The sequence below is a fragment of the Antedon mediterranea genome, chromosome 9 (genome assembly GCF_964355755.1).
Source record: "Antedon mediterranea chromosome 9, ecAntMedi1.1, whole genome shotgun sequence".
Taxonomy (NCBI): Eukaryota; Metazoa; Echinodermata; class Crinoidea; order Comatulida; family Antedonidae; genus Antedon; species Antedon mediterranea.
The window spans coordinates 20,812,619-20,838,950 of NC_092678.1; the positions used below are offsets into that span (position 1 = coordinate 20,812,619).

The window sequence follows — 26,332 nt, forward strand, 5'->3', positions numbered from 1 at the left end:
GATTAAATATAAATTTCATTCTAGATTTTCAATATTGGTTTGATGCCTTAAACCCAAATTGCTCTATCAATTTTAATCGCCTTTAAGTATTACTTATTACGCCTACTGTATCTTTATAAATTCTTTGTCATTATTTTTCATATTTTTTCTTTAGGCCCAAAAAATCAGCTTACTTTCTGAAATATAGCGAAATTAATAGATAATTTAACTTAGGCCTAAACCTGTAGTTTTTTCGGCTTAAAAAAATCTATAGCATGATAAGCATTTCTTTTTTTCGCAAAACTAAAAGCGACCTGTAAACGCCCATCTAAGATTGTCTGAATTTTTTAGATACATTTTAATACAAATTAAACACTAAATTTATAAAAAAAATGTCCATGCTTGATAATTCAGCCGACTGGTATTTTCAAAATCCCAACAGAAGTTTTCTAAAATTGGGCGGAAACAAGCTTCCGTACCGGCAACCGAAATGACACTGAACCGGAAATGGGTATTGTTATTATTGAATGAATTTAGAGATAATTTTGAAGATGAAATGATGAATCATCAATGTTTTTGGTGCCATGCTGCCCTTCAAAAGATTAACAAATTATTTATAATGTAATAGTTATTACATATTTTATAGCTGTACAAGAATGAAAGACGTAGGTATCTATATTTTTGTGTTTTATCTGTAGGCCTCCGCCAATCTGGAAACGATGTGGAGAGTGACCGCAGCTGGAGTCGACCTCCACTTTTTTGTTCCAGTAGCTGGAGAGATGATAGCCGATGGGTGGTGGTGTGTTGCTTATTTTTCACCGTGTTTTTGCCAGCCTAGAGAGTTTGGCTTTATGTTAATATATGTATAAGTTTATAATTATATTTGCAAGATGATTGCTTTTGTGTTTGTCCTTTATTATTTTTTATTTTGCAGCAGTCAGCCAGCATCATATATTCATAGAAAGTAAAATTACAAATAAATACTGTAATTTTGTTTATTATATTTTCAATACTGTACCTCGATTTCGACAGTAAAATGAATATTTGTTGGTTTATTTTGATAAATAACTATTTTAAATGTATTATTAAACATCACACCCTCTACGAACCCACAGCAGCATAGGGTACCAAGTTTTATGTATGTAGTGTACACAGGGAAGACTTTATCCCATCCAGAAGACGAGGCAATGAAACTGAGAGTGTAAAAGTATTATCTTTAATTTAGGCTTGTACATTAGTTAACAATAAATGCCTTGGTGCGTTTATAAATATGATAATTATACATACATCTTAATTGATATTACCTGACATACTGCAGCAGTAAATGTAAACCAATTGAAATTGCTTTTCAGATTTGATTTGAAATATTGAAAGCGCCATCATGTCTGAGGACGGAGAAATTGGAATTAAGAGTGATACGGTCAAATACAGAGGGCCAAAAAGTAATTCTCAGGTAATGCACTTGTGACTAATTTATTTGAAAGAGTTTTTTTCCTCAGACTAGAAAAGGTAAAAGATAGTTATTTAAAATTACACATTAGATACATAAAACTGGTGAAAATTCAATGCAAACAATGGTAGAGTAATAGTATATAAAGCGCACAATGTGAAACCTCTAATCACTGTACCCTAGGCTTTTTGCAAACATGCATGTAAACATACACTCCCATAATGCAGCTAATTTTATTTATTTATTCGGTATATAAAAATATATTACAAAACGACAGTCAAGGACTGAAATGAAATGTATTACAAATGACTAAAAATTAGTTAAAATAGTAATAATCAGTGCAAAGTTGTGTCTTGACCTTACCATGTATCCATTTGAATTTATTTAATGTAGGAATGAATTTGACAATTACTATATATTTCAATGTGAAATCAAACTTCTATTTTTGTTTAAAATTGTTATTGGCAATTCATCAGGGGTGAATCCATGTGGTGAAGAGAGGATTAAACATTGATTGAGGGCACTCAGTTGGATCCTCCACATCCCCAACACCCAAAAAAAAAAACGTTTCTTCAGTTTTTGTAAAAAGTACTGGGAGAGCATAGCTCAGACTCTCTGCCTGTTATACAGTATGTCCACATTTTATTATCATTAACAACAACATTTTAATATCAAAGTATCATCTTTATCATGTCGTTGTCTGGAGCATTGTCACTGTCATCAACAATATCACAAATTTATTCTAATCTTACTCCTCATCTGTCATCAACAACATTATTATATCACTGCAACATCATTGTCAAATTTTATTGATTCAATCATCCATTTGTTAAATTTTTTGGTATTTTTAATAATTACTAAATCTTTTATTATTCAAAATATCATTGATTGAATAGTACAGAGTGTCTGTAGTTGTGACTCACTCGCATCAAATTTATCATTCTATGCAACAAACGTAACAGCTGCTGAAATCTCTATTATCTAACAAATAGCATCAGTTGGTGTCTTTCCGCTGCACTCACTCCCATCATTATCTAATTGATGCTTGATCCTCCTTTTAATTGTTTTCTGTATTTTGTCAATTAGTTCAACATTTTAATGAATGTTGATTGTATTTCTGCTTTCATGATTACAAGGTCATAAGTTCACGTTTTGGATTTTACGTAACAAAATCATTTATACGTAAACGATTTTTTACAAAGTTTTACTGTTGACAAAAGGATGTACTGCAATACTATGTATCATTGTGTTGTAATCTAATTGGGTATTGCTACTGTACAACCTGAAAAAAAACGTCCAGAAAACATAGAAAACCACATTAAACCAAATTCATCATCATCATTCACCATCATTATTATCATCATCATTCACCATCATTATTATCATCATCACCATCATCATCATTATCGCCATCATCATCATTTTCATCATTACCATCATCAATATCGATATCATCATCATCATCACCATTATGAGCATCATCATCATAATCATCATCATCATCATCATCAGCATCATCATCATCATACATTATCATACCAATCATCACCATTATCATCAGCATCATCATCATTGACAGAATTTTATAACATTAGAAATCTATCTCACTTCTCAGTTGGCAGATTTGGCATTTTGAAAAGTGTAGGCAATTTGGATAGAGTAAAAGACTATTAGTATTATGGGTAATATCTTGTGGTGATTTCAGCACTTTACAGTGATTTTAACATTTAGTTTAAGTGGGAATTTTACTTGAGGACATTGATCAATTCAAAAACAAATACTTGATCATTCAGAAGGGGAAATCCAAGGGAAAAGAAACCCAACTACAGTAGCTTCGCCATTGGTATACTGTAGTACTCTTGGTGTATAGTAGTAATATCATTCAATAATTAGAATAGTAAGTATTTAATACATAAATTGTGTAAAGTAATGATGAGAGGGAAAATCATGCTTATAATTAATTCCATCTGACATTTAATAAATACATAGAATAAATCATGAAACATAAGATTTAATTAAAAATGTTACTTTAAAGGTACTGTAAGACAGGTATTAGTATGGTAGTATATCATGAAAGTAACCATGCGAACATTTAATGCAGTTACTGCAGTAACTATCCTTATTTTGTTCGGTAATCAAACACAGTGTTTATTGCTGTGACCGCCTCATCCACTTTATTTTCCAAACTCCATCTCCATAAACAAACTAAAGCATACTTTATTTCAGTAAAAATAATGTAGAATTTGTTGCAGTAACTACAGTACTGTAAATTTTCAGTAAAATAATAATAACTACTGTACTAATACTACTAACACAGTACAGTAGACTAATTTCGACATGATCCCTACAGTATTTTATAACAACAGGAGGCTCTGATGTTGGGTAGTACTGTATTAATACAGTACAGTAGTATATTTATAGTAGGACTTTTCCCAATCCAATAACTACAATACAGTATAACAATATTGCAATAGCCACAGACAAAGTGTGATGAAACCCATCGGTTATGATCTGAAAATGAAACAAAAATTAGATTATTATAAAATAACTCATTGACAGGTATGTATGAAAAATTATATTAAATATTTAAATATGACATAATTTTCTCCTGAATATTGCATGCTTGGTTGGATTATACATCAGTGATTGGTTCAGTAGAGCTCCTGCTGTGCTCTCAAGGCATTTACAGTGATGACAGGTCAACCATGGATATTATTATAATAGGTCAAATATCATTGGTTTATCAAGGTCATATGATATACTGTGTAAATGTCAGTGTTTACTATTTAATTACTCCAGTCATATTGAGATATTCATGTTGTTTAGCAAAATTAAAATTTAAATGTACAGTAAATTAATTTTGGTTATTAATAAATTTTATTAATATTATACTGTAGACTTTAAGAAGCTTAAAATTTCTTGAAATAAATTTGCGACGACCTACAGTACATATTATTACATCATGACATTTTATTTATTTATTTGGAATTACACCTTTAGATCGGTGGCACACTTAGCACAAAGGTGCATCCTTCACAATATAAAATATAACAATTAACAGAAAAGTAAAAAAAGGCAAAAGCAACTATCAACCCCTATCCTACCCCCCCCCCCCCCCAATTTACATCGATACATACAGTAGATCATTACTTTACACAATGAATACAAAACAAGATATAGTAATGAAGTGTATAAAATAAAATAAAATCAACTGATAAACACATTAAAATCTATCAAAGTAGAGTCAAGAAACACGGAACAAGTTGTCATATTCCCATACCCACTGGATACACACAATAAATATATGGTGACAGGGCTGCAAATTAAGGGGTATTTGGTTGCATTTGCGACCTAATTTTTCTGTTTGCGACTAAAGAAACAGAATAGGTCGCGCATAGCGCGACAAGATCGTCTGCTTGTGCGAGTTGTTTCAAATTGAAGTCGGATGTGTTTTCCCTATTTCAAACACTGTGTAATTTAATCTCTCTACTACGGAAGGCTCAGGAGTTTCCACTAGTCACCGCCGCGATCGCCGCAAAGGTGTCAGGTTCATTCAAGCGTACAAAGCCCCTAAACATTTTACACTCGTTGTGATTGGAAGTTTGTCCATTTATTGCATGCTGCCTTACCCAATCACACAAAAGGACACCAAACACACAGCACAGTGTGACGCGCGGACGACACAAACCTCGTGGAAAATCATCTGTTTTAAAGTTAAAGTTTTTAAAAAATACAGTACACAAATTATACACATTCTTTATTCTTGTGGGTCTAAGCTTTCTTTGGGCTATGTCCAATGAATTACTACTTAGTTTAATGTCTTGCCTAGCTGTCGATTAGCCTCGACTCGACACATTTTGTGTGAAGAAGAGTGCGCAAAGGCAATCACGTGAATTGACTTGGAATCCTAGGCCTTCTGTAGAAAGTATCGTATCGCAGTTGTGTAATCACTTCTTGTTCCTATACGCTTGGGTGCACACGGAATAACATATTTAACTGATGAATTATTCATGTTTATTTTGTGACGTTTCATGAGGGGGTCCCCAACTTATGTACGAAAAAAAAAATCGCGGGCGGGCGCGGTAGATACAAAGGATTGTCGCCGCGCAGTCATCAGCATTTTTTAGGCAGTATAAATGGTTATATCATGATTAATAAATAATGTAATTAATGATATATATAATAATATCTATTCATTATATAGATTAAACAGCAGTATTGTTTATCAGTAGATTTAATACTTTATTCCAGATTCTGATTATCGAAAATTATATATCAGAGAAAATACCGCAACTTTTCCTACGAAGTAGCTTCGTAGATAAAACAGGCTACGTTGTTGGCTACGTTGTAAACATTTGATGGGATTTTTCCCAAGAACATGCTCGTCTTGATGTGATAGGCTATCTTCTCCGCAATTCAAACATTAAATGGATCATTTATTACGCGGAGATAATTTTGATTTAATTCCCACCCAGACCCTGTCCTGTTCTGTGTGGTGGTGTAGCCCTGTTCGTGTGCCGGTGGTCTCGACTTATTGGCGTTTTATTTGGCAGGTCATACGTGCGAGTTGAGTAGGACCTACGAAAGAGGCCTAGGCCAAGGACTAAACAATTAATAAACAAACAACTTGGCATTACGATTTTATATTTCAACAGTCTCGATTGTACATTCAGCACTGTACGTATTCGAAACAAAATAATCATTGGTACTTGATTCGAAATCCATATTTACATACCGCCCGCCCCATATAGCCAAATACGGTATGATAACCTACGTCATTCTTATCGGATGTTTGCGGTCTGCAAATCGATTTCTATACGTGTTTCACAAGTCTGTATTTTCAGACAAAAATCGCGGTCGAAATAAAAACAAATAAATTAAAAAAAAGATAATACAGACTTGGGGCAAGTCTATGGTTTAGCGAACAATAACCTACGATCTATTTACGCGTAGGCTACGAAAGGTTACGCGTATATTACAAAGCAGTAATTTCTTTCTGTACCGTAACAATAATAGATCTTTGCGTGAATATAAGTGGCGCATCAGGACCAGTGCCTAAAAAATGTGCATAACCCAAATTAATTGAATTCTTCAGTGCTGAATTTTTATGTGCTCAGAAATCGATTGAAACAACCTATAATTACTCAAAAATCGCCCCCCCCCCCAAAGCGGGGCCATTGGCGGCCTCCTGACCCCCAGCCTAAGGTTGTACTGTATTTCATTTTTATACACCCCCCCCCCCCCCCACTAAACTAAAAACGGATCTGCGCGGATGGGGTTTGAGGGAAGGGGGTTAGTTGTCGATGAAAAGGTGCTACTAAAAAAATTGGTGGTGCTACCAAAAATTATTATTAGCCATCATACAAATTTGATAGTGCTACCAAGTAAAAAAGTTAATTTGCAGCCCTGGGTGATTTTCTAGAATTTTCTAGGTCGTCGCAGATCAAAATCTACAGTACCTATTCTCATTCAGTGAATGGATAATCCTTTTGAAAACAGATTGATTCACGTTTGAAAAGTGTATACGAACAATTGTAGTAGTTATCTGAATAGAAATATGGTACAGCATAGAGTTCACTATAATATCTCTATGGGTACAGATAGCATACATTGTTAAAAGGATTTGTCTTGTATCAGCCTGAAAACATTACTGCTACTACACATGAGTGATTGTTGTTATTAGATTTTTATTCATGTGTGAGAAAAATGCAGCATATAAAATGTGTTAAAATGCTGAATGAATTGTATAAATATATTCACAACATAGAGAGTAATACAATGTTTACACATGGTGTGTTATGACAGAATTGTGAATAAATAACATTAATATGTTCTCAGGCAATGTTGAATTGTTGAAAAATAAAATTAATGTTTGCCTGCGGCAAGGGAAATGTGTTCACATGGAACTCTGTGTAGAATAAAAATTATGAGAATACAAAATATGTGCAATATTATTTAAATGTGGTCGCATGAAGCTGCATAAATTATAAATTTACAATCATGTATTAAAATGATTGTTTTGCATATTTTCAGGACTTCCAAGGAGGAAATGACAATAAATTTGGCAAAGCACAGTTGATTCAGTTGGTAGGGTTATTGGAAAATGAACTACAAACCAGAGATCTAATAATTCATCAATTCAAGGTGAGTACACACCTATTATATAATGGTATGACCTATAATCCATAGTATTTCACTGGCACTATTTCCTAAATGTCCTAAAAGAACAAAAATCATTCAGGACAAGAATAAAATAATGATTATACACTATAAAAAGGAATTTTTTTGTAACCCTTTTATGAAATGGTATGACCCATAAACAATGCCATTATTTCAATGTGGCTTTACTGTATTGTTGATTTTTTACAATAAGACCTTTTAAAAGAAAAGGGAAAAAACATTTATTTAATTTTGCCAAGTTGAAAATATATATCAATGTATTTTTATGTGTTAGGACTCAGTAGAAAATATAACAGTAGTACAAAACAACCCCAAAATGTTGATACTCTGACACAATTGAATGACACTGCTCGTGGAACATCCCAGCAATATGTGTCCACCGTGTGTTTCATATTAAACACGCTCAGTTGCCCCATGCACTCTAATGGCATATTGATCATACAGGCCTATGAGATGCGTCCCTATGACCTAGCCAGCTGACATCTAGGCAGACAGCTGATGCCGATAGCGGATATTACCCAATATCATCTAGTAACCAAACTAATCATATTGATTCTGTACCTTTATTGTTTTCTTATTTGCAAACGGCTTGTGGTTAATATTGATCAGCCACATTTATTATTCAATACCATATTAATATTATATTATAATTATCATCAGTGTACTAGTTAATTAAAATGATCTGACATTTGATGCAAGTGCTAGTTATCAATATGGTTGTTTCTTTTTACACCATATGTTGGCTCAGTTTCCAAAATATTAAATGTTGTCGTATAAAATAAAAATAAGTACTTTGAAAACTATACTATAGTATAATTAATTAAAAAGCAAATAATTTTAAACAACAGTTTTCATTAACACTAATTACTAACTATGCTATTTGTTCCTGTACAGCTGTACAGTATGTAGTTCTGAGCTTTATCTTTTTAAGAGGCTACAAAATGAAGAAAGTTTGTCCAACACCCATATCTAATAATGGTACAGTCCACGAAGCATGCCTGCATAAAGTAGTATTATTTAGAGTACATTGCTATACTCAAACAAGGACCTAATAATGAATAATGATGATCAAGTATCCATGTTTACCCCCCAGTGCGGGCTGATACACGCATCAGTATGTTAAATATAGATATATTACTTTTCTTCTTTTCTCATAGCTTGAGCGTCAGAAATTGCTACGTAGCAAGTCTGTGCAAAAGAAACTTATATTCAATAATCCATATGCTGCGCTAATCCGGGATCGTCCAGATGGCGAACCCGGAGAGGAAGAAGCCAACCACCCCCTCAACCACCTACAGACCCTGATAACGCATCACAAAAAGGCAGAGCAGAATATGATTGGCCAATTAAAAGCTTTGACCGAAAGCCATGCAAAGGTATTTATATTCTTAGTCTACTTTGTGCAAAACTTACCCGGATAAACCTCTGAGAGGAGAACATAACTTAAAAATAAATTTGAGCACCCCTCCAAGACAGTGATATTGTCCAATATTCCCAATACCCTGAATCCCCTTGTGAATGTGATAAATGTAAAAAAATTATTTATTTTGAGAATCCTGAATACCAACCACTAAAAACCAAGTTTTATAAGACAGTAGTTTTAATAATTACAAATATACTATAATAATGATGATGATTATTGATAATATTGATAGAAATTATTTTTTGCAATCAAATTAAAAATATATTAATATATATAAGGCATTTTGAACCAATCTAAAATTATAAACTTCAAGTGACAATTATCATTGTCACCAAAACCTTTAGTCACAAGTGTTGAAACACTGCTAATTTCCGTAATGGCTGTGTACCAGCTAAGCGTGTTAATTATGTTTAATGAGATGTTAATTAGCTTGCTGAGCCAATACTTAATACCCACAATCAAGCTGACTCATATGTTAATGAGTATTGATGAATGCACTGTAGTCTTTTGCGTGTCATACCGCCATTTGATTGATCCACTTGTTCAATTACAATGGTGTTAATCAATAATCTTAGCCTGTCATCAAGTATAATTATTAATATACTGTATATTATAGTATGAATAATACGTATGTTTTATTTAGTAGGCAAAGATATCAAGGCCTAAATAAAATTTACATATTAATTAAATAACATATTGAAGCAATAAATATATTAGTATATTGATAAAAATTATTATTAGTAAATTAATATTGTAATTTTGTTACTGCTGTATTATTACAATTTTGAATCCTGCTGAATTTAAGAAAATACATTTTCTTAGATTGTGTTTACTACCCTGCAAGTGCAATTAAGTCATAATATAGGGAACCTTTTGATAAAGATAAGTCCCTGCATGGATACAATAAATTAAAATAATGTAACTAGTTCCTACAGGTCCTACTGTAGGTAACACTAAACCAACACATTTTTCTCTTGGTTTTCTTCTTTTTATTTCTTTTGTTAAGTGCATTGAGGCTTTGCATAATACGCTATATAAATCCTATTTATTATTATTATTATAGTTAATAATAATATCATTTTTTCACATTAATTTTGTCCTTATAGACAGTATTAATAAAAATTTTAATTTTTGTTAAGATTGTTTCTCAGTTGGAAGATGAACGGCACAAGCATGCACAAGACGCCGCTCAAGGAGATGATGTTACCTATATGTTGGAGAAGGAGAGGGAACGTCTTATACAACAGGTGATGTTTCTGGTGCAACTTTATAATGTTCACTATCAAAAAGAGAAAATGTCTCCATGATCTGGGTTGTACATTTTTCTGTTTGACACAGTGACCTTTAGGGGTGTAGAAATGTTCAGTCTCTTCTGACAAACTTGTGCCTATATACCCTTTGCTGAGTGTAAATCATATATGATGCTATAGATTTAAATAGATATAGATTTTAAATGTAATATTCAATACTTATATTTCATTTTTTTCGAACAGGTTGAATTTGAAAAAGCTCAACAAAAGAAGCTGGAAAGAGAAAACAAAAGAGCACAAAATGTTATTGTTCAGGAACGTAAAAACATCAAACAGGTTGCTAAATTTATGTTGGCAGAAAGAACTGTCCTTTTAGAACAACTCAAGGAAGAGCAGCAAAAATCTGACATGTTGGCGCAGTCTTTACTGACTCTCCAGCATAAGGTGGAGAGCACTGAAAACTATTTATCTGCAGAATCAAAAGATGCTGCCAAACGGGAGGCAGAGATGGAAAAGCAACTTTCTGAAGTTGATGTTGAAAGAGAACAGTTAAAAGCAAAATTTAATCGTGAAGAAAACAGAAATAAAGAACTAAAAGATGAAGTTCAGATTTTGAGAAAGAAAATTAGTGATCTTGAACAAGCTTTAGCGAATACAGAACAAAAATTAAAATTAGAGGTTGCCAAGAAAAACTCAAAGATTAGTCCAAGCAATAGTTCCGTTTCCATAGTTGAAACTCCTGCAAAAGACACTAAACAAAAGACTCCGAATGTAACAAGAGCAACTTCTAAGGTTATAAGAGATCGCAAATTAGATCGCTCTGATGGTTCTAATTCTTCCAGTTCGGAAGATCTTCATAACCCAAGGACTGCTAAAAATCCTGGAGTTACTAGACCCGGAAGCGGAGTTGTCAAACCAGGTTCTAAGATGAAGCCAAAAGTTGGAAATTCGTCACCGACGACACAGGTGCGAGGAAGCAACAACGGGAGGGCATCGCCAGTCAACAGAAGTAAGCAGGGTGGTGTAGCAGGTAGTAAACGTGGTGAGGCTTCAGCCTCTGCTAACCCTCCCACTGCCAAAGTTCTTCCACTGACAAAGCAGCAAGGGAAGCCTGGCTCTCCAGGTCGAGGTACTGGTTCAATAATCAACACTGGAGAGGACAGGTCTAGGGATACCAAAGTCACTAACAATTCTAAGCAAACCACAGCTTCTAACCAACCCCTTGTAATTCAAGCACCTTCCCAAGGTGGAACACAATCCAAAAAGGTTGTTTCACCCAGGGGGAACCCCCCTCCTATTCCTCCTAACAAACCAACCCTTATACCTCAGAAATCTGCTCCTTCGAGCGGGTACACTAACAGTGGAGTTGGTAAGACTGTGGTAGCTAGAAAATCCGATTCTTTGGTGGAGGCTCGCAAACAGTTCTACGCAAGTAAGCTGGGCGGAGTTGCGGGGCACAAAACAGGCGCCCTTAATGCCAACAGTAACAACTCTAACGCAGAGGGCATGGCCAGGGACACACAGGTGGGTGAGGTAGAATCAAGAAGGTTGGATACTTCTACTTCAGGCCAGGCCAGCCCAGCTCCACACCTCACACTGACAGGTATTACTAACAACCAGCCTTCCTAGTACGGCATGCACGCTAGCTACTTTTATTAGCACTAAAACCGGCTGTTGTAGTTAGGTTACTTATAGCTTGACTAGTAGATTGTGGCGTGACTACATATGTTTATAAATATTTTTATAACACAAATAATACTGGTAAACAAAATTGTAAACTTTAGTATAATTGTACACAAGATTTGTTTTACACATATAGTATATCATTTTATTTATTAACCACATAACTAGGGCTTTTGGTTGATATATATTTAAAACATTAGCAATTGCTTGCTATAAGCTGAATGAACTAAACAATACAAAACTATATACTATTTGCTAGTTCCCTTTAGAGAAATATAGACCTGTTTGCATTGAGTACAGTATACAAAGTGCTTCTGTACCAATGCAGGCTTGTCTAGTATACAGTTTTAACCAATTCCAGCTGCTGAAGTAGGAAGTTAAAAAGTCAAAATACAAACATTAACACTACTAAATATCATTTTAAGAAAAGAAAAAAAAACTTATTGTAGCCTCACAACCAAGAAGCACAATTAATAAAATGTAATTTCTAAAGTAACATATTAATATTAATCTAGTCGTAGCTAGATAACAGTCCTCGCCAATAGCTATTGTTTTTACAATCACATGACCAATATTTAATTATGACTAAAATTTAATTTAGTAACATTTTAATACCAGTATTATAGTTGTCATGTGACCAACATATTAGAACCGTCATGTGACCAACATGTTAGAACAACTAAAATTTAGTAACATTTTAATACCAGTATTATAGTATCTAGTCATAGCTTTCATTATGTCACATTGATACTATGTGATGCGCTTTCAGTCACATGACCCACTGGTAGTTAGAGTGCCTTTACTTCAATCCCAAGATTCCCTGGCCATGTCCTCTGTGCTGGTTTTTGCTGCTGTTTTGATGTTCTGCTTCATTGTTGGTGTCTTTTTGGTGTCTCTACAATGTCACTTTCTCTTTTTTTTTAAACAGTGTTTTAAGATTTGCTCATACAAAGGTTAATGCAACAAAAAGTATAAGTTATTTCCACTTAATTTGGTAACAGTAAACATTTTCTAAACTTTTTGAAAGATCAATTTAGGTTAAGCATGCACAGTCCTAGATCATGATGATTGCTTGGTTCCCAATTGGATGCAATACAATGACAGCATAAGTTGGTTGATCAATCACAAGTGACGTTTTGGATGACCCATTGATCAAATTACCTCCTTGTGTTGTGGCCAGTTGAAAAACCAAGTTTAAGCTAGCTAAAGCTAATGTGGTTTTAGTTGAGTGTGTTGAGGGAATATCTAGATGATAAAACATTAGAAAAAATCAGTAATAAACTTATTATATTTATTGAAAGTGGCCTATTTCTTTGGCTGGGCGTATTATGCGATGTTGAAATTTATTAAGTAACAAGAAAATATAAAACAAACACTGCAGTTAAATAGTAGATCTTTGAGATTGCACCACCTAATACACTAGAATTAGGGGAGAGGGTTTAGTTCACATAAAAGTTAGAGTAGATTTTTTGTTTGTATACTGTTATCATGTTCAGTGGAAACAACTTTAACCAATTGCCTCCAACCTACCATTCTCCATACCTGTAAATTAAAATTCTATTTTTGTTTTATTCTATTTTAAAAATAAAACAATAAATTGAGTGAAGAGAAGGAAATGAACAGTATTGTGAGAATTAGAAATATATATATATATATAGATAAATAAATATTTTCTGGAAAACTAAGAGATAGAGACCAATGATTTATAAGGCCTTAGAAAAAGGCTTGATTGATTGAGAGAACTTCAAACTATTTTTAGTGTACTACAAGCTGTTGTTTATTTTGAAGTGTGAACTTTGACATTTTTTATAAATAATGTGATGATGATTATCAGAGTAAAATTTATTTCTTAAACAGTTTTTTAAAGTTCATTTCCTAAATCGAAGTGCCAAGTGTGTGTATTTATTAACATTTTAGTGTTAAACATTTTTTAGTGTTTTTTTTTCTTCTTTTGCTTTAGATTTCAACAAAATTCTTGAACGGTTTAATATGTAATATCTCTCAATCCACACACTAATATTAAATAAGACTGAAATGATAAAAGAAAGTAATAAGGGTGATATATTTTTTGAAAACTTCATCTAAAATAGAATGTATTCTCTGTACAGTTCATACAAGAATTCCTCAAAAGACATCAAGTAAAAGTAGTCACCATAGAGGTAGTAACTAAACAAACATTTTGATCCATCCATTTACATTGGCTTATGCAGGTTTCAAAACCTCCATTAAACCCACAATGCATCTGTGTTGCGGCCTTAAAGCTTAACACTAATTACATAATTAAGATATCAAATTCCTGCACTTAATGGTAGTTATCACTCTAGTCACGCTTTCCTTTCACGAACATAACCTTTAATATAGCGTTTCATGCTGGAAGCGCTGTTTATTTATTCTTGGGAACCAAATACTTGCTCAAACACATTACATTTATAATGTAGACATTTTCATGTATTAATAATGGTCATCACTTAATCATCCTTCTCAAGCTTTTCCTTAAATGCTCTTCGCTTACTAATATAATATAATATATAGCATTGGTCACACATTGGTAAAATTGGATTTCTTTTTAATGGTCAGCAGGTCAAGTTTAACATATATGTTTTACTTGTCCTTAATACCAAATTTAACTTTCCAATAAAAAGTTGCGAACAGAAGCAAGTAGTGGTTCTGATTTAATGAAACACCTCTCACATCATTCAACCAAAACATCCAAAACTGTTGGTTACAGACAATTATTTATTTTTAAGATTCTAATTTAAATGGCATTTTTTTAATTTGTTCGTTTTGTTTCCTAAATATTTGCTTTATATAATTGTTTGTTTGTCCCCATTCGAAATGATCAAATTCTATTGTCACTAATGAAATAATTAAAATTTTGTAATCTATTTCCATAGGTCAAAGGTTTTATGTTTGTGTGTGCGTGCTATATCTGTTGATGTGTGTTAATCCGTCCCCTGCATGTGTGTGGGTGTGTCCCTAAATCTGACCCACTCTCTTCACCACCAGCATGCTTCTTGCCCAGCCTAACCTTTCCTACGCTACTACTAACACTTCATCTGAATTCATTGCAAAACTCTGATTGCATTGCGAAGCTGGGCTGGACTGGAGTAGATCATCAACCTTTGAACTTTGACATTTTATTTTATCTTTATATATATTTCCATTAATAAGTCATATTTCATTCTAATTGCTTTTAATTAAATTGCACTCATTTCTATTGGAATATTTATATAATTATGATGTATTTTACAAGCTTTTTATAAGTTTATTTATTTATATATTTTTTTTATATTCAAGGATTTTCATATTCGATATTTATTATGACGTTCTCTTTTCTAAGTTTGCTTCACTTTTTGTTTGTTGTGTTTAAGCAAATTCCATCATGATTTTAATTATTTCTAATTAATCATCAACAAATATAATTTAAATATCCATTTCAACATTTCAAATTAAATCTTCATTTTAAAGTAAAATGTGTACATCATTTTTTTTTAAACATTGATCAATGTACATACATTTTTATATTTCAAATTTATATTTAAAAAAAATAACACTATGTTTATTAATAGAAATTACAGTTAATATAAAAAAATCATAAAAATGACTTAACCTATTTTCTTCACCTCCCCCTTAATTCTGGCATGCACAGTGTACCATACCCCTACTGACACAGAGTAAGTACTGCTTTAACGAATGCAGATTTGTCACATTATCCCCTCCATACGAATGTATTTCCATCCTTCTTGCACTTAACCAATCACACAGGGCTTGTAAAAAAAAATTAATAATGGTAAAAAAAATTAATAATGGTAAAAAAAATTGCCATTGGTCCTGTTTAGACTGAAACCTCATGCAAATTCAAGTAATTGAAATCAGAAATCAAATTATAAATATCAGAAAACTAATCGAAAAACAAAAAAACAACATATCTAATTTATTAACAGTCATGAAGATAATGAAATATTTAAGAAAGTGACAACACCTCCCTAACTGAGATTCACATTTGAATATTTTCATTAAAACAACATCTGATAATAAAAGAATAATTACATATTTAGTTTTATTTAAAAGAATCAGGATTTGAATAAGTTTCTAAATACACTATATCAAATTTGATCTTTAAATTCATTGCTTTGTGTGGTTGGTCTCTTCTGCATGACTTCCAACTTTCTATGTTGAATCAAACTATCATCTACCATTTCTCTCTCACCGGAACATGTGCGTGGTCAGGTTTGATATAAAGCTGATACTGAGGTTAACTAAATGTTATGCGAAAATGTGAGGATCAGATATATTTGGACTAACTAATCTTAAATTTATGAGATTACAGTAGATACACATGTTGAGTATTTGGAAAATGTGAGGATCAGATACATTTGGATTAACAACTAATCTTAAATTTATGAGATTACAGTAGATACACATGTTGAGTATTTGGAAAATGTGAGGATCAGATACATTTCGATTAACAACTAATCTTAAATTTATGAGATTACAGTCATATATCGAGTTCTTCTGAAGGAAAAAGAAATGCTCATAAATTCTCCCTTTTCAACAAGACTAGAATGTTGCTGTAGTTGTTTTGAATCACAAAATATTATTTATTGCATTTTTAAGTTATGACTACAAACAATTGAAATGTTTACATATTCTAACCTTGTCATTATATTTATATATTGTTGTTGTGTTTTTTTTCAATTTGTTTTTAATAAATTATATTTATTTTTTTTTAAATTGAAAGATTATCGTACAAAATATTGTTTAGTCCTTGTATCTATATATTTAGAAAGAAGCAACTAACAATTTTTTGTACCATTTTTATCACTATTTATTTATTGTTATGAAAGTTGTAATAACAGTTATTCCGATTTTGTAAACAACTGTACAGGTTGCAAGAATTTTTGTAAACATTTCATTTTATGTTCATTTTTATTTTAATTACCATATTTGACTTTATTAGTTTACATATTTAAAATTTATGTGGAAACGTTTATTGAATAATTTAACACCACAAAATTTGAAGAAAAACTTCCCAACATGCAGGGAGTTTGGTTGTTAAAAATTTACAAAAAAGTTTAAATATATAAAAAGTTAAAAAAACTATGACATGGCTATTGCATGATTAATAATTTATTTGACAATTCAATGATATATTTATATAAATTAATTATTTTATAAATATTCATTATTTAACCAGTTTGTTAGTGCTCCTAATCAGTTACCAACCAATCATAACTCATTGTTCTGATAATTTGCATGGCAAATATTAATTATTCATTGTATCTCATGAATATTTGATGAAAGTCTGTGATTGTTATTTTGCTAGAAGAAATCAGCATCATGACTATTTTTTAACCATTCTATTTTTTCCCGTTGCTAACAGATATTGACCTCATGTCCTGACCTTTATTTAACTCTTAGAATATTAAACATTCAATATCCAGTCCAGTCTGGAAAACTTTTTTTTGCAAATATTTGGTACTCAAAAAATAAATCCTGTCAGGTTCACCTTTCAGAATGAAGAATTTTTCTATTGACATCAGCATTTTTATAATTGTTTTAATGAATTATTCATCATGTCATTTGCATATCTTTTATCCCTCCTTTTTTTTTAAATAATTTTTTTTATTACAGAACATTGCACTTTTCTTTTACAAACTATTTCTTATTATGTATTATGTTTGAGAATGTATGGTATATTATTAAAAGTTGTGTATTTATGCATATTGGTAATAACATTTGCATATTATTTCCTCAGGATGTTTTGATTGGTTTGTGTCAGTAAATTATTACAGGTGGCCGTGCATTATTCATGGTCCTATTTGCATATAAATTATTGTTATTTAATTTCTTGCAGGTCTCTCTGGCCAAGTAGTTAGACATCAGATAAGTTCAGCAGCCGGTGCTAGCCCCTTGCACCTGGTAGCTGAGAGGGGGGAGGTAGGGGCAATTAATAGACTTGTAGTTGAACAGCATTTGGATCCTAATTTAACTGCCGACGATGGATCTACTCCGGTTCATATAGCGGCCCTTTATGGCCATTTTGGTAAGTTTAATGCTTTATACGTGATAATACCATGCTAAAGGCACAATAGACAATAGGGTTTGAATAATTACTTGAGTGTCACAACCCTAATTAATAGCTAGATCTCGGGCCATCACAAATTGAAAGCTCCCTGTTCAAGTAATTGTAAGATAGCTTAATTATATATCAGTCAATACATACAGTAGCCCAATGCACATTTAATTAGCAAATCTGATCTATCAGTACCTAATTCTCTCTAGCAACCAACGTCACATTAAGTATTGTTCTTTACAGATTGTTTAAAGTCTTTGTTACAACACGGTGGTTCAGCCGCCGCCGTTAGAGTTGATGGTTTCACACCGCTTCACGCAGCTGCCAAATTTGGACATGCAAGGTAAGACCTATCAAATATGGGGTTGAATAAAGGTTAAACAGCCAACATTTAAGTACCTAGTACATTTATGTTTTTAAGATATGATATCAACTTAGTTCTCATCCTTCTCTACTGTAGTCTGGTGTTCTTTTAGCAGTTCCTTTATGTGATATCCATTTAATCTTGATGTTATTCTTATATCTTCTTTTAGATGTATGCAGTTACTACTCGATGCTGGCAGCCCTGCAAGCCAGCCAGATACCATAGGATGGCAGCCTTTGCATCAGGCAGCTAGCAGTGGTTCTGGAGCTTGTGTTCAAGTTCTTCTAAGCCAGGGTATTTCCAGTTTGTGTCGATCACAAGTATGTCTTTTACTCTTTTTAATGAACCTTTTGTGGCTATTTTTTTAGTATTGTTACAATTAATGTACAAATTAATAATATTACTTTTACTTTTAGACTGGATGCACTCCTTTACATATAGCAGCAGAGAGAGGACATGTTGAGTGTCTTCAAGTGTTGCTTCAGCACTTCACAGCTAAAGGTCTGCATAGTGAGCTGAATGCAGCAAGCCAAGAAGGATGGACAGCGGCACATCTTGCAGCCTCTCTTGGACATGTTGTAAGTTTATCATACATACATGACATCTAGATTAATGGCCATTATTGCTTCTGTTGTCAACACTGGGGAAGTATATAATTGTTGTATTAATGGACTTTACTCCTAGAACATGAAGTGGATAACCAATCATAACTTAGTCTATTCAAATCTCCCTATTGAAACAGAAAATCTTGACTACATTTTTTTGTTGTTGTAATTTAGGAAGCTCTTGAGCTGCTCTGTCGACACGGCCTAGATCTGGAAGCTCTTGACATGTGGCAACGAACTCCTCATGATGTTGCCACACCGACCTGTAAACGAGTTATCGCTTTCAGTAAGTGCTTACAGTAACATTTTCTTGGGGTTAAGAATTCATCAATGATAGATTATTGCTTCAAAAGGGACATCCTGAAAAATTGTATTTATTTCCTTTAAAGTATAATTTTTATAAAATGTTACAGACCATTCTTAGTACGATGGTGTATTTTTGTTCATCAGGTTCACCAGACAGTATCAAGGTGATTGTTGCAGTTGTTGTTGATGGAGAACAAGGACAGAGTTGTCAGCGTTGCAGCATCGGCTGTATACTGATCTCTAAGCGTACCAATTGGACTTCTTTTCATAGCAGTGTAGCAAATGCTCTTATGCAGCATACAAAGGTAAAGACTTGCCAGTCTTGAATATCAGTCTGTATTGTTTGTCTGCATAAATTAGTTTGAAAAGATCATGTCATCAGATTGGATTTGAACCTAGAGGTTGATAGACAGCCATCAAAACCCTTAGACTTCAGCTTGTCGTAACTTTGATGGTTTTTCTTCAATCAGGAATTAAATGGAGCTGATGGCATTGGAAAGACGGATGGAAGTCCAACAGAAGATACACCAGATGGAGAGATGGAACTTAGTCTAAATGCAGCAGCTATTGCTTCTTACACACTAGGTAAGCTTCTTTCTCTTCTTCAGAGTCTATCGGAACTAGGTTATTACTAGACTAGATTGAAAATAAAATATCATTATCTTTGTTTTGCTCAGGTAGTGTAACATGGACCAGTCATAAATACCCATCCACTCCTCCATATGTGTTGACCAAGTCCGGATCTGATATAGAGATTCGACTGAAATCAGTAGCTAAAGGAAGTCTGGATCAGTTGGCCTATACCAGTCATGTGTCAGCTAAAACTTTGCAGACATTCTTACGATTGGTGAGTAATATTCATATGATAGTTATCACTGGATTTGATTTTAGCTTTTTATACTTGTTCATACTGGTTCTCACTAGTTCATACTTGTTCTCACTGAGATCTGGCAGGGATAACAATAAGACTCTGTTTTACAATAGCCATCTCTTTACCAATTATACTAATTTTGTTTATATATACACTTTTTTCTTATACTACAGGTTGAACAGTACCGTAACGTTGTGTTCTATGGACCACCTGGCTGCTGCAAGTCACATGTCGCTGTTAAACTTGCTCAGTGCCTTAAGGTTAGTGTCTAGTTATACACAGCTGGTCCAAAACCTATTATCTCACACTACTCATTTTCATTCAAAATAACTTATGTGTTCTCTTCACAGACTAGACAAGATAAAGAAGGATTGAGATGTACAGTTATTGTGCTACCTCTGCAACATAATGTTACCAGAGAAAGCCTAAAGAAAGTTCTTATCGAAAAAGGTAATCACCATCATCATTATCATAAATAATCCTCATCAGTATCTTGATCATTATGCTAAGGAATTGTCTCTAATATTTAGTTGTGAAAGACAACTCTAGTGCCCGCAAGGTTCTGGCTTGATTCATGCTTTTCAGACTCATTTTCTAATCTTTTTTTTTTTAAAGGTTTCTTGCGAGCCATTGAACATGTAGGTGATTGGCCAATGACAGCACCCATCCTGGTTTTGGACGGCTTGGACCAAATCAATGTTTCAATCATTTTGTCGGATTTGATCCCAGCTCTTGAACACCTGAGAGCCAGTAGCCCTACATCACCACCAGCTTACCAACTACATCCAAGGAACTGTATCATAGCAACCATGAATAGGAACAGGTAGTGTAGTGATCCCACAATGCTTTGTAATCAATTTCAATTGAAGTACATATGAGATAATTTATTTGATTACGCAAAACAGTTTCCGTTGATGAAATGAAAAATAACATATAACCATATTTTGTTTAGGATGACTGGTCTAGACTTATCCATGCAACAGCTGTTCCGTTGGGTACATTTTAAATGGGATAATCAGCCGGTGCGTTGTATGTTAGCACGCCATATCCGTCTCCGTTTGATCTCTGCCAACGGAGGTCAACCTTTCCCACCAACTGACGGCCAGAACTTGTTAGGAGCTTGGGTGTACAGTGCGTGGTGGCGACTGAACGAGTACTTGCAGAAATTGAGTTTGGTTGAGACGATTCAAGGCCCAAGGTTGTTGTACGATTTTCCACTGGACGTTCACAACCCAGAAGTTGTTTTTAGGTGAGTAACGCTCTGTCTACACTATCCAACTAGTGATATGCCCAAATATGGTAGTGATATGACATCGTTATCATTTTATGAAATGCTAACACAAGATTTTGAATTTTTTTTCTTAGATGGTTGGCGAAGACTTGGAATGTACAAATTGCACCAGCTGTAGAAGAAGCGATCGTACAAGGTTCGTCAGCTGGTGGGCCAACCCCTACAACGCAAGTGGTAAACACCGCCCTCTGTGTGTTGCTACGTAAGGCTATCCTACCGAACTGTCCCTTCCAGGCATCAGGTAATTTAAAAGCCAATATTAAATATGGTATTAATGTTTTTATTCAAATAATGGACTGTACCATTTATATGTATAGGGGTGTTAAATGAATTTGCAGTGAGAATGAAAATTACAGTTAGTATTTAACTGAAATACTTATATCTTTATTCTTATATTTCAGAATATCAGGGGTATTTGTCCAACTTCCGTGGCATGAAAGATGGTCCTGTACTGTCGCAGACTTCAACTATCATTCGAGCTGAGCGCAGAAGTAGAAGTCTCGATCGTAGCAAGGTAGCAGCTTCTAACTATCTCAGTCTTCCACGTGATCAAATGGTTCTTGATTTGGGTAAGTAATAACAGTCGTAAAATTATTAAGCTGCCAGTTGGATAATTAAAATCCTGCCTCTCTCAACATTAATAATTGTATTCATTGTTCTGTTTCCTAATTGCACTGTCTTTTTTGTATAGTAGGTGAGGATAGAGCATCTACTGTGAAGAGAAACAATAAAACTGACATTGCCAAACGTGTCATTGAAATGTACAATGGGTAAGCCTTTTACAAAATTCTATTTTTTATAAAAAATAAATACAATAAATTTAGCTATCGAGCTATTGTTGTTATACATTAATATGTGTTACTACAGTATAGTATAATCCCTATTATATTAACAAAGTACCCCCTTAAAGCGTGGTTCTCACTAGCGACGCAACACAAGGACGTAACGCAACGCAAGTGAATTGACCAATCACAAGCGATGGCTTATTCGCTTGTGATTGCTAACTGTCTATAACTTCGCTTGTCATTGGTTAAAACGCTTGCGTTGCATTTACGTCCTTGCGTTACGTTCTAGTGGGAACCAAGCTTTATAGAGGTGTCCTCTGAATATGGGTTGATACTAGTTTAATTTAAAGTATATTTTTATTTCGTCATTCTTTTTAAAGTGTCCTCTGTATGTGTCCCATGAACTTTTTGCCTGAAATAAAATGTTAAATAATAATAAACAATTTAAAAAATAAAAGTTCTTTTGTTTTAATGTAGGCCCGACGTGCCTGATATTCAACTCCGGGGTGCGACCAATCAAATACAGTCACATCACATGACCAGAATGAGCAGCTCTTCCCAGAGTCCTTTGCTTTCGGAGATCACTAATATTTTGGACCAAGGCCAAGAAGAAATTGAAGAAATAGAGAAGACAATGAAACGAGCCAGCTGGGAAGAAGGGAAGCAGCAAGTGAACGTGGGAAGACAGAAGGCATCATGGGATACCGGCATGTGGGAAGAAACTGTATAATCTAAAGATGGTAAAAGAAATTTACATACCTGACATGATTTGTTAAACTGTTATGAGAGAGTAAATTTGATTGGTTAGTTAATATGAGAGACTCATATTGATATGAGAAGCAATATTTGATTGGATGTAAATTACCATATTTATAGGTGAAGTGTGATCACTGCAAAAACATTTTTTAAACATGTTACATGAACCGAGAGTATATCTAAACGAATGTAGATAAAAAAGGAAAAATGCTGTTCTAACTACAAGTTTTATTAATTAATTAATTAACTAATTAAGTAAGAACCACTACTTACTGCATGAGCTATTTATAATGTAATTATGTCCAGGTTTTTTAAGAAAATTGAAGTTTAAAAAAAAATTAAAATATGGTGGGTTGTTTTTATTGTAAATATTATAATATAAAAAGTTTTTATGTATATTGTTCATGGCGTGGCTTTGAAATATCATGTATTGTGTGTATGTATCGTGATGTTAGTGTAAATATTATATAATATAAATGTAATGCATTTTAGCAAAACATTCAATAGGTGTAAGGTTTTAAATAGGGATCAAAATTATTTTACTGCAGTAACTCCACTTTCTTGCTGCAATAACATTGGTATTTCAATATAGAAGGCAGTCTGCAATGTGTATGATTGTCAAAAAAATCTAGGTAACAGAGTAAACGAAATGTGATTACTGCAGTTACTGCAGTAGAATAATTTGGATATGGTCTCTTGCAGCATAGTATAAAGCTTATTAGACGCTATGCTCTAGGATTCTGTTATGGGTGATACAGTGTGTTACGTAAGGGGCGATGAGTGTGACATCTTAATGTTGTATTAATAATGTGACTAAAATATACAATTTGGTGGAATAGAAGTGACAGTCTGGCCTTTGATAATATATTACTAAACCGGAAAGGGTAACATTTTAGTTGAGTTGAGGAATTATATGTACTGTATTTTGCATTATTAATTTTCATTTTTGTCATTTAACTGGTTTTATTGGGGAAAAAACACTAGGAATTATTATCATCAAGCCTGTCTTACAAACAATGCATGATCTAAATATTACATTTTAACATTAATGCCTTGACGGACAACTGGAAATATAATGATATACCTTTAGACATATTCTACTCTACTTACAGTAAATAACCCTAGTATTATGGGTACCTAAGTTGCTAAAAAATTGTTTGGCACTTGTTAATATAAGTATGTATTCAAGTTTGCAAAAACTATGTTAGAAACTAAATGTTAGTACCTTAGGCACTCAATTGAAGCCAGATTCCATGTTAATTTGTATTTATAAGTCTGTTCATTCCTAACCTTGTTATTTTAAGTAAGTATATAACACTACTCAGAATAATTATAACTAATGTTTGATTAATGTGTATTTATATATATGTGACTAGCTGTATGTAATATTCATACCTCCACAGAAAGACATTTTGAACTTAGAGGGAGTCTTTAATGAGAGGACATTTTTTATTGAATATTTTAATTAATATGGAATGGTAAAATATCAATTATATTAATTAGAGCCAACAGTAGTTTTTGTTATTTATTAATAATTTTATCATAATAATTATTATATTTAATATACTTTTTATGTGAGTGAAATTAAGTATTTAGATTTTTTTTGTATGATGTCATTAATATTCCATAACATATTTATTAATATTTATTTATAATTAGCATTTTCACAATTTAGTTGATGTTGATTGCTGAAAAAGCATAAAAAGCAACAAAATCATAAATGCATTTTATCAAATAGTACATGGACATTATTTGTTGAAACATGGGCGTGGTCTTATATTAAACACACCTTAAAATCAACCTTCAATGGGTGTGGTCTGATATTTAATCCACTCTTTTTACAGATCTTGGTATTTCTCTGTTAGTATGTTCGTTAGATTAATGTCATTGGATATTTAAACATATTATTTTATCATAATTTACTTTAGTGTTTTTTTGGTAGAAAAAGAATTACTGTTTATGTGTGTACAAACAACAAGGATATTGTTTTTGATTTCAAAGTAATGGACATATTTTGTAGTATCATTTTTCATTATGTAATTTTTCTAATATTTTTTCTGTCAAAACTAAATGCAAATGTATCATTAGACACCTTTTATTTATATTTCTTAAAATATACTGATGTGGACAGGGCTTATAATGATGTAATCATGATAAACACGGCAAAATTACTTATAGTTTTTATACTGTGTGGACATGCTGTAGAATTGCCGATATGTGATTTGTTTTTATTTATGACATAACCTTGCCTTAATAGTGTGTTTTATTGGGGAAGATTGAAACTACACACTCTTCCCTGGCTTTATAGTATTCATTCATATATATATTTGTTGTAACAAAGATAACATAAACAATACATACACAACTCCACAGTAATAACCTCGGACAAGCATTGGTGTAATTACTGGGAAAAGTGTTTTTTATTTTAGTATATAAGTTTTAATATGGTTTATAATGACCTACGAAACGTATATTATGAAACATTATAACATACAGTATTTAAGAATTGTATGAACGTTAAGTATCTATTTGGTAATTAGTTGATGCTCTACATAACTTTGGGAGTGGAGTTGTAAATTGTCATGAGAAAAAACCCTGACATATGACAGGACTTGAACCCAGGACCCTTAGATTGGTAGCCAAGCATCATAACCACCAAGCCACAGCTCCACTCCACTTTCATAATATCGTTTTGTCGGTACCATAATTCTTCACATGTTTAGTATCATATTTTAACCAGCTTTTAACGATTGAGTTTTTATTTGAGTTTACAGAAAAGCGGTCTCTTTTAAGTGGACTGTAAAAAATATCGCTTTACTGTGATTCGCAATTAAAACAAACTCAGTCAAAGAATATCTGCTATCGATACTCACACCACCATTTGGCAGTCATTACCCACCTCTAGAAAGGTTAACACGCGCGTGTAAACGTTGATACCCATTGTACGCGCGCGTACTCTTTGTCCCGTTGTGCGTGTCGCTAATCCATTTATAGGTATTATACTCAAAAAGATATCGACTTATCCACTCATATTGTATAGAACGAAATGATACTGACTTCACTATAACTTTATTGACCTGACGTGCGTAGTTCAGTTGTAGGCCCAGTATGGGCCTAAACCTATACGTATCTGTTGTGCAATTGAAGTAGGGTAAATCTGTATAATTGTTAGCTTAGTTTGTGGTCACGATTAAACAACACAGATTATACTGTTTTTATTTCCATGACTTCTGCTGTATTTAGCGATGTAACATGGAACTGCAATAAACAGTGGTGCTAGATTAATTAGTGTCTGTTATTCTTTTTTGTGTAT

General features: G+C 33.0%; 1 protein-coding gene across 5 annotated transcripts; it reads left to right on the forward strand.

Moving 5' to 3' along the window:
• The first annotated feature begins 506 nt into the window (after positions 1-506).
• LOC140058507 (uncharacterized) lies at positions 507-26,304 on the forward strand. 5 transcript variants are annotated; one of them, XM_072104141.1, is made up of 23 exons: positions 507-644; positions 1,332-1,432; positions 7,463-7,573; positions 8,767-8,985; positions 10,172-10,279; positions 10,526-11,806; positions 15,615-15,639; positions 17,823-18,011; positions 18,285-18,384; positions 18,575-18,725; positions 18,822-18,983; positions 19,185-19,296; positions 19,461-19,621; positions 19,787-19,901; positions 19,994-20,163; positions 20,361-20,447; positions 20,538-20,637; positions 20,803-21,010; positions 21,140-21,436; positions 21,553-21,719; positions 21,880-22,047; positions 22,170-22,248; positions 22,741-26,304. In XM_072104141.1, the coding sequence occupies exons 2-23, from the start codon at positions 1,361-1,363 to the stop codon at positions 22,991-22,993; spliced, it is 4,335 nt and encodes a 1,444-aa protein (XP_071960242.1). In that variant the 5' UTR covers positions 507-644; positions 1,332-1,360; the 3' UTR covers positions 22,994-26,304. The 5 variants fall into 5 exon arrangements, with proteins under 5 accessions (XP_071960242.1, XP_071960243.1, XP_071960240.1 ...); XM_072104142.1 differs by lacking the exon at positions 15,615-15,639 and adding an exon at positions 14,074-14,124 and having other exon boundaries at positions 10,526-11,411; XM_072104139.1 differs by lacking the exon at positions 15,615-15,639 and having other exon boundaries at positions 10,526-11,885.
• Positions 26,305-26,332: the final 28 nt, after the last annotated feature.

Bases quoted from the DNA above. Each gene is read 5' to 3' on its own strand.
- LOC140058507 (XM_072104139.1), top strand. From the start codon at position 1,361: ATGTCTGAGGACGGAGAAATTGGAATTAAGAGTGATACGGTCAAATAC. The intron at 19,622-19,786 runs GTAAAGACTTGC...TTCTTCAATCAG, and splicing joins CTCTTATGCAGCATACAAAG to GAATTAAATGGAGCTGATGG. The intron at 21,011-21,139 runs GTAGTGTAGTGA...TATTTTGTTTAG, and splicing joins GCAACCATGAATAGGAACAG to GATGACTGGTCTAGACTTAT.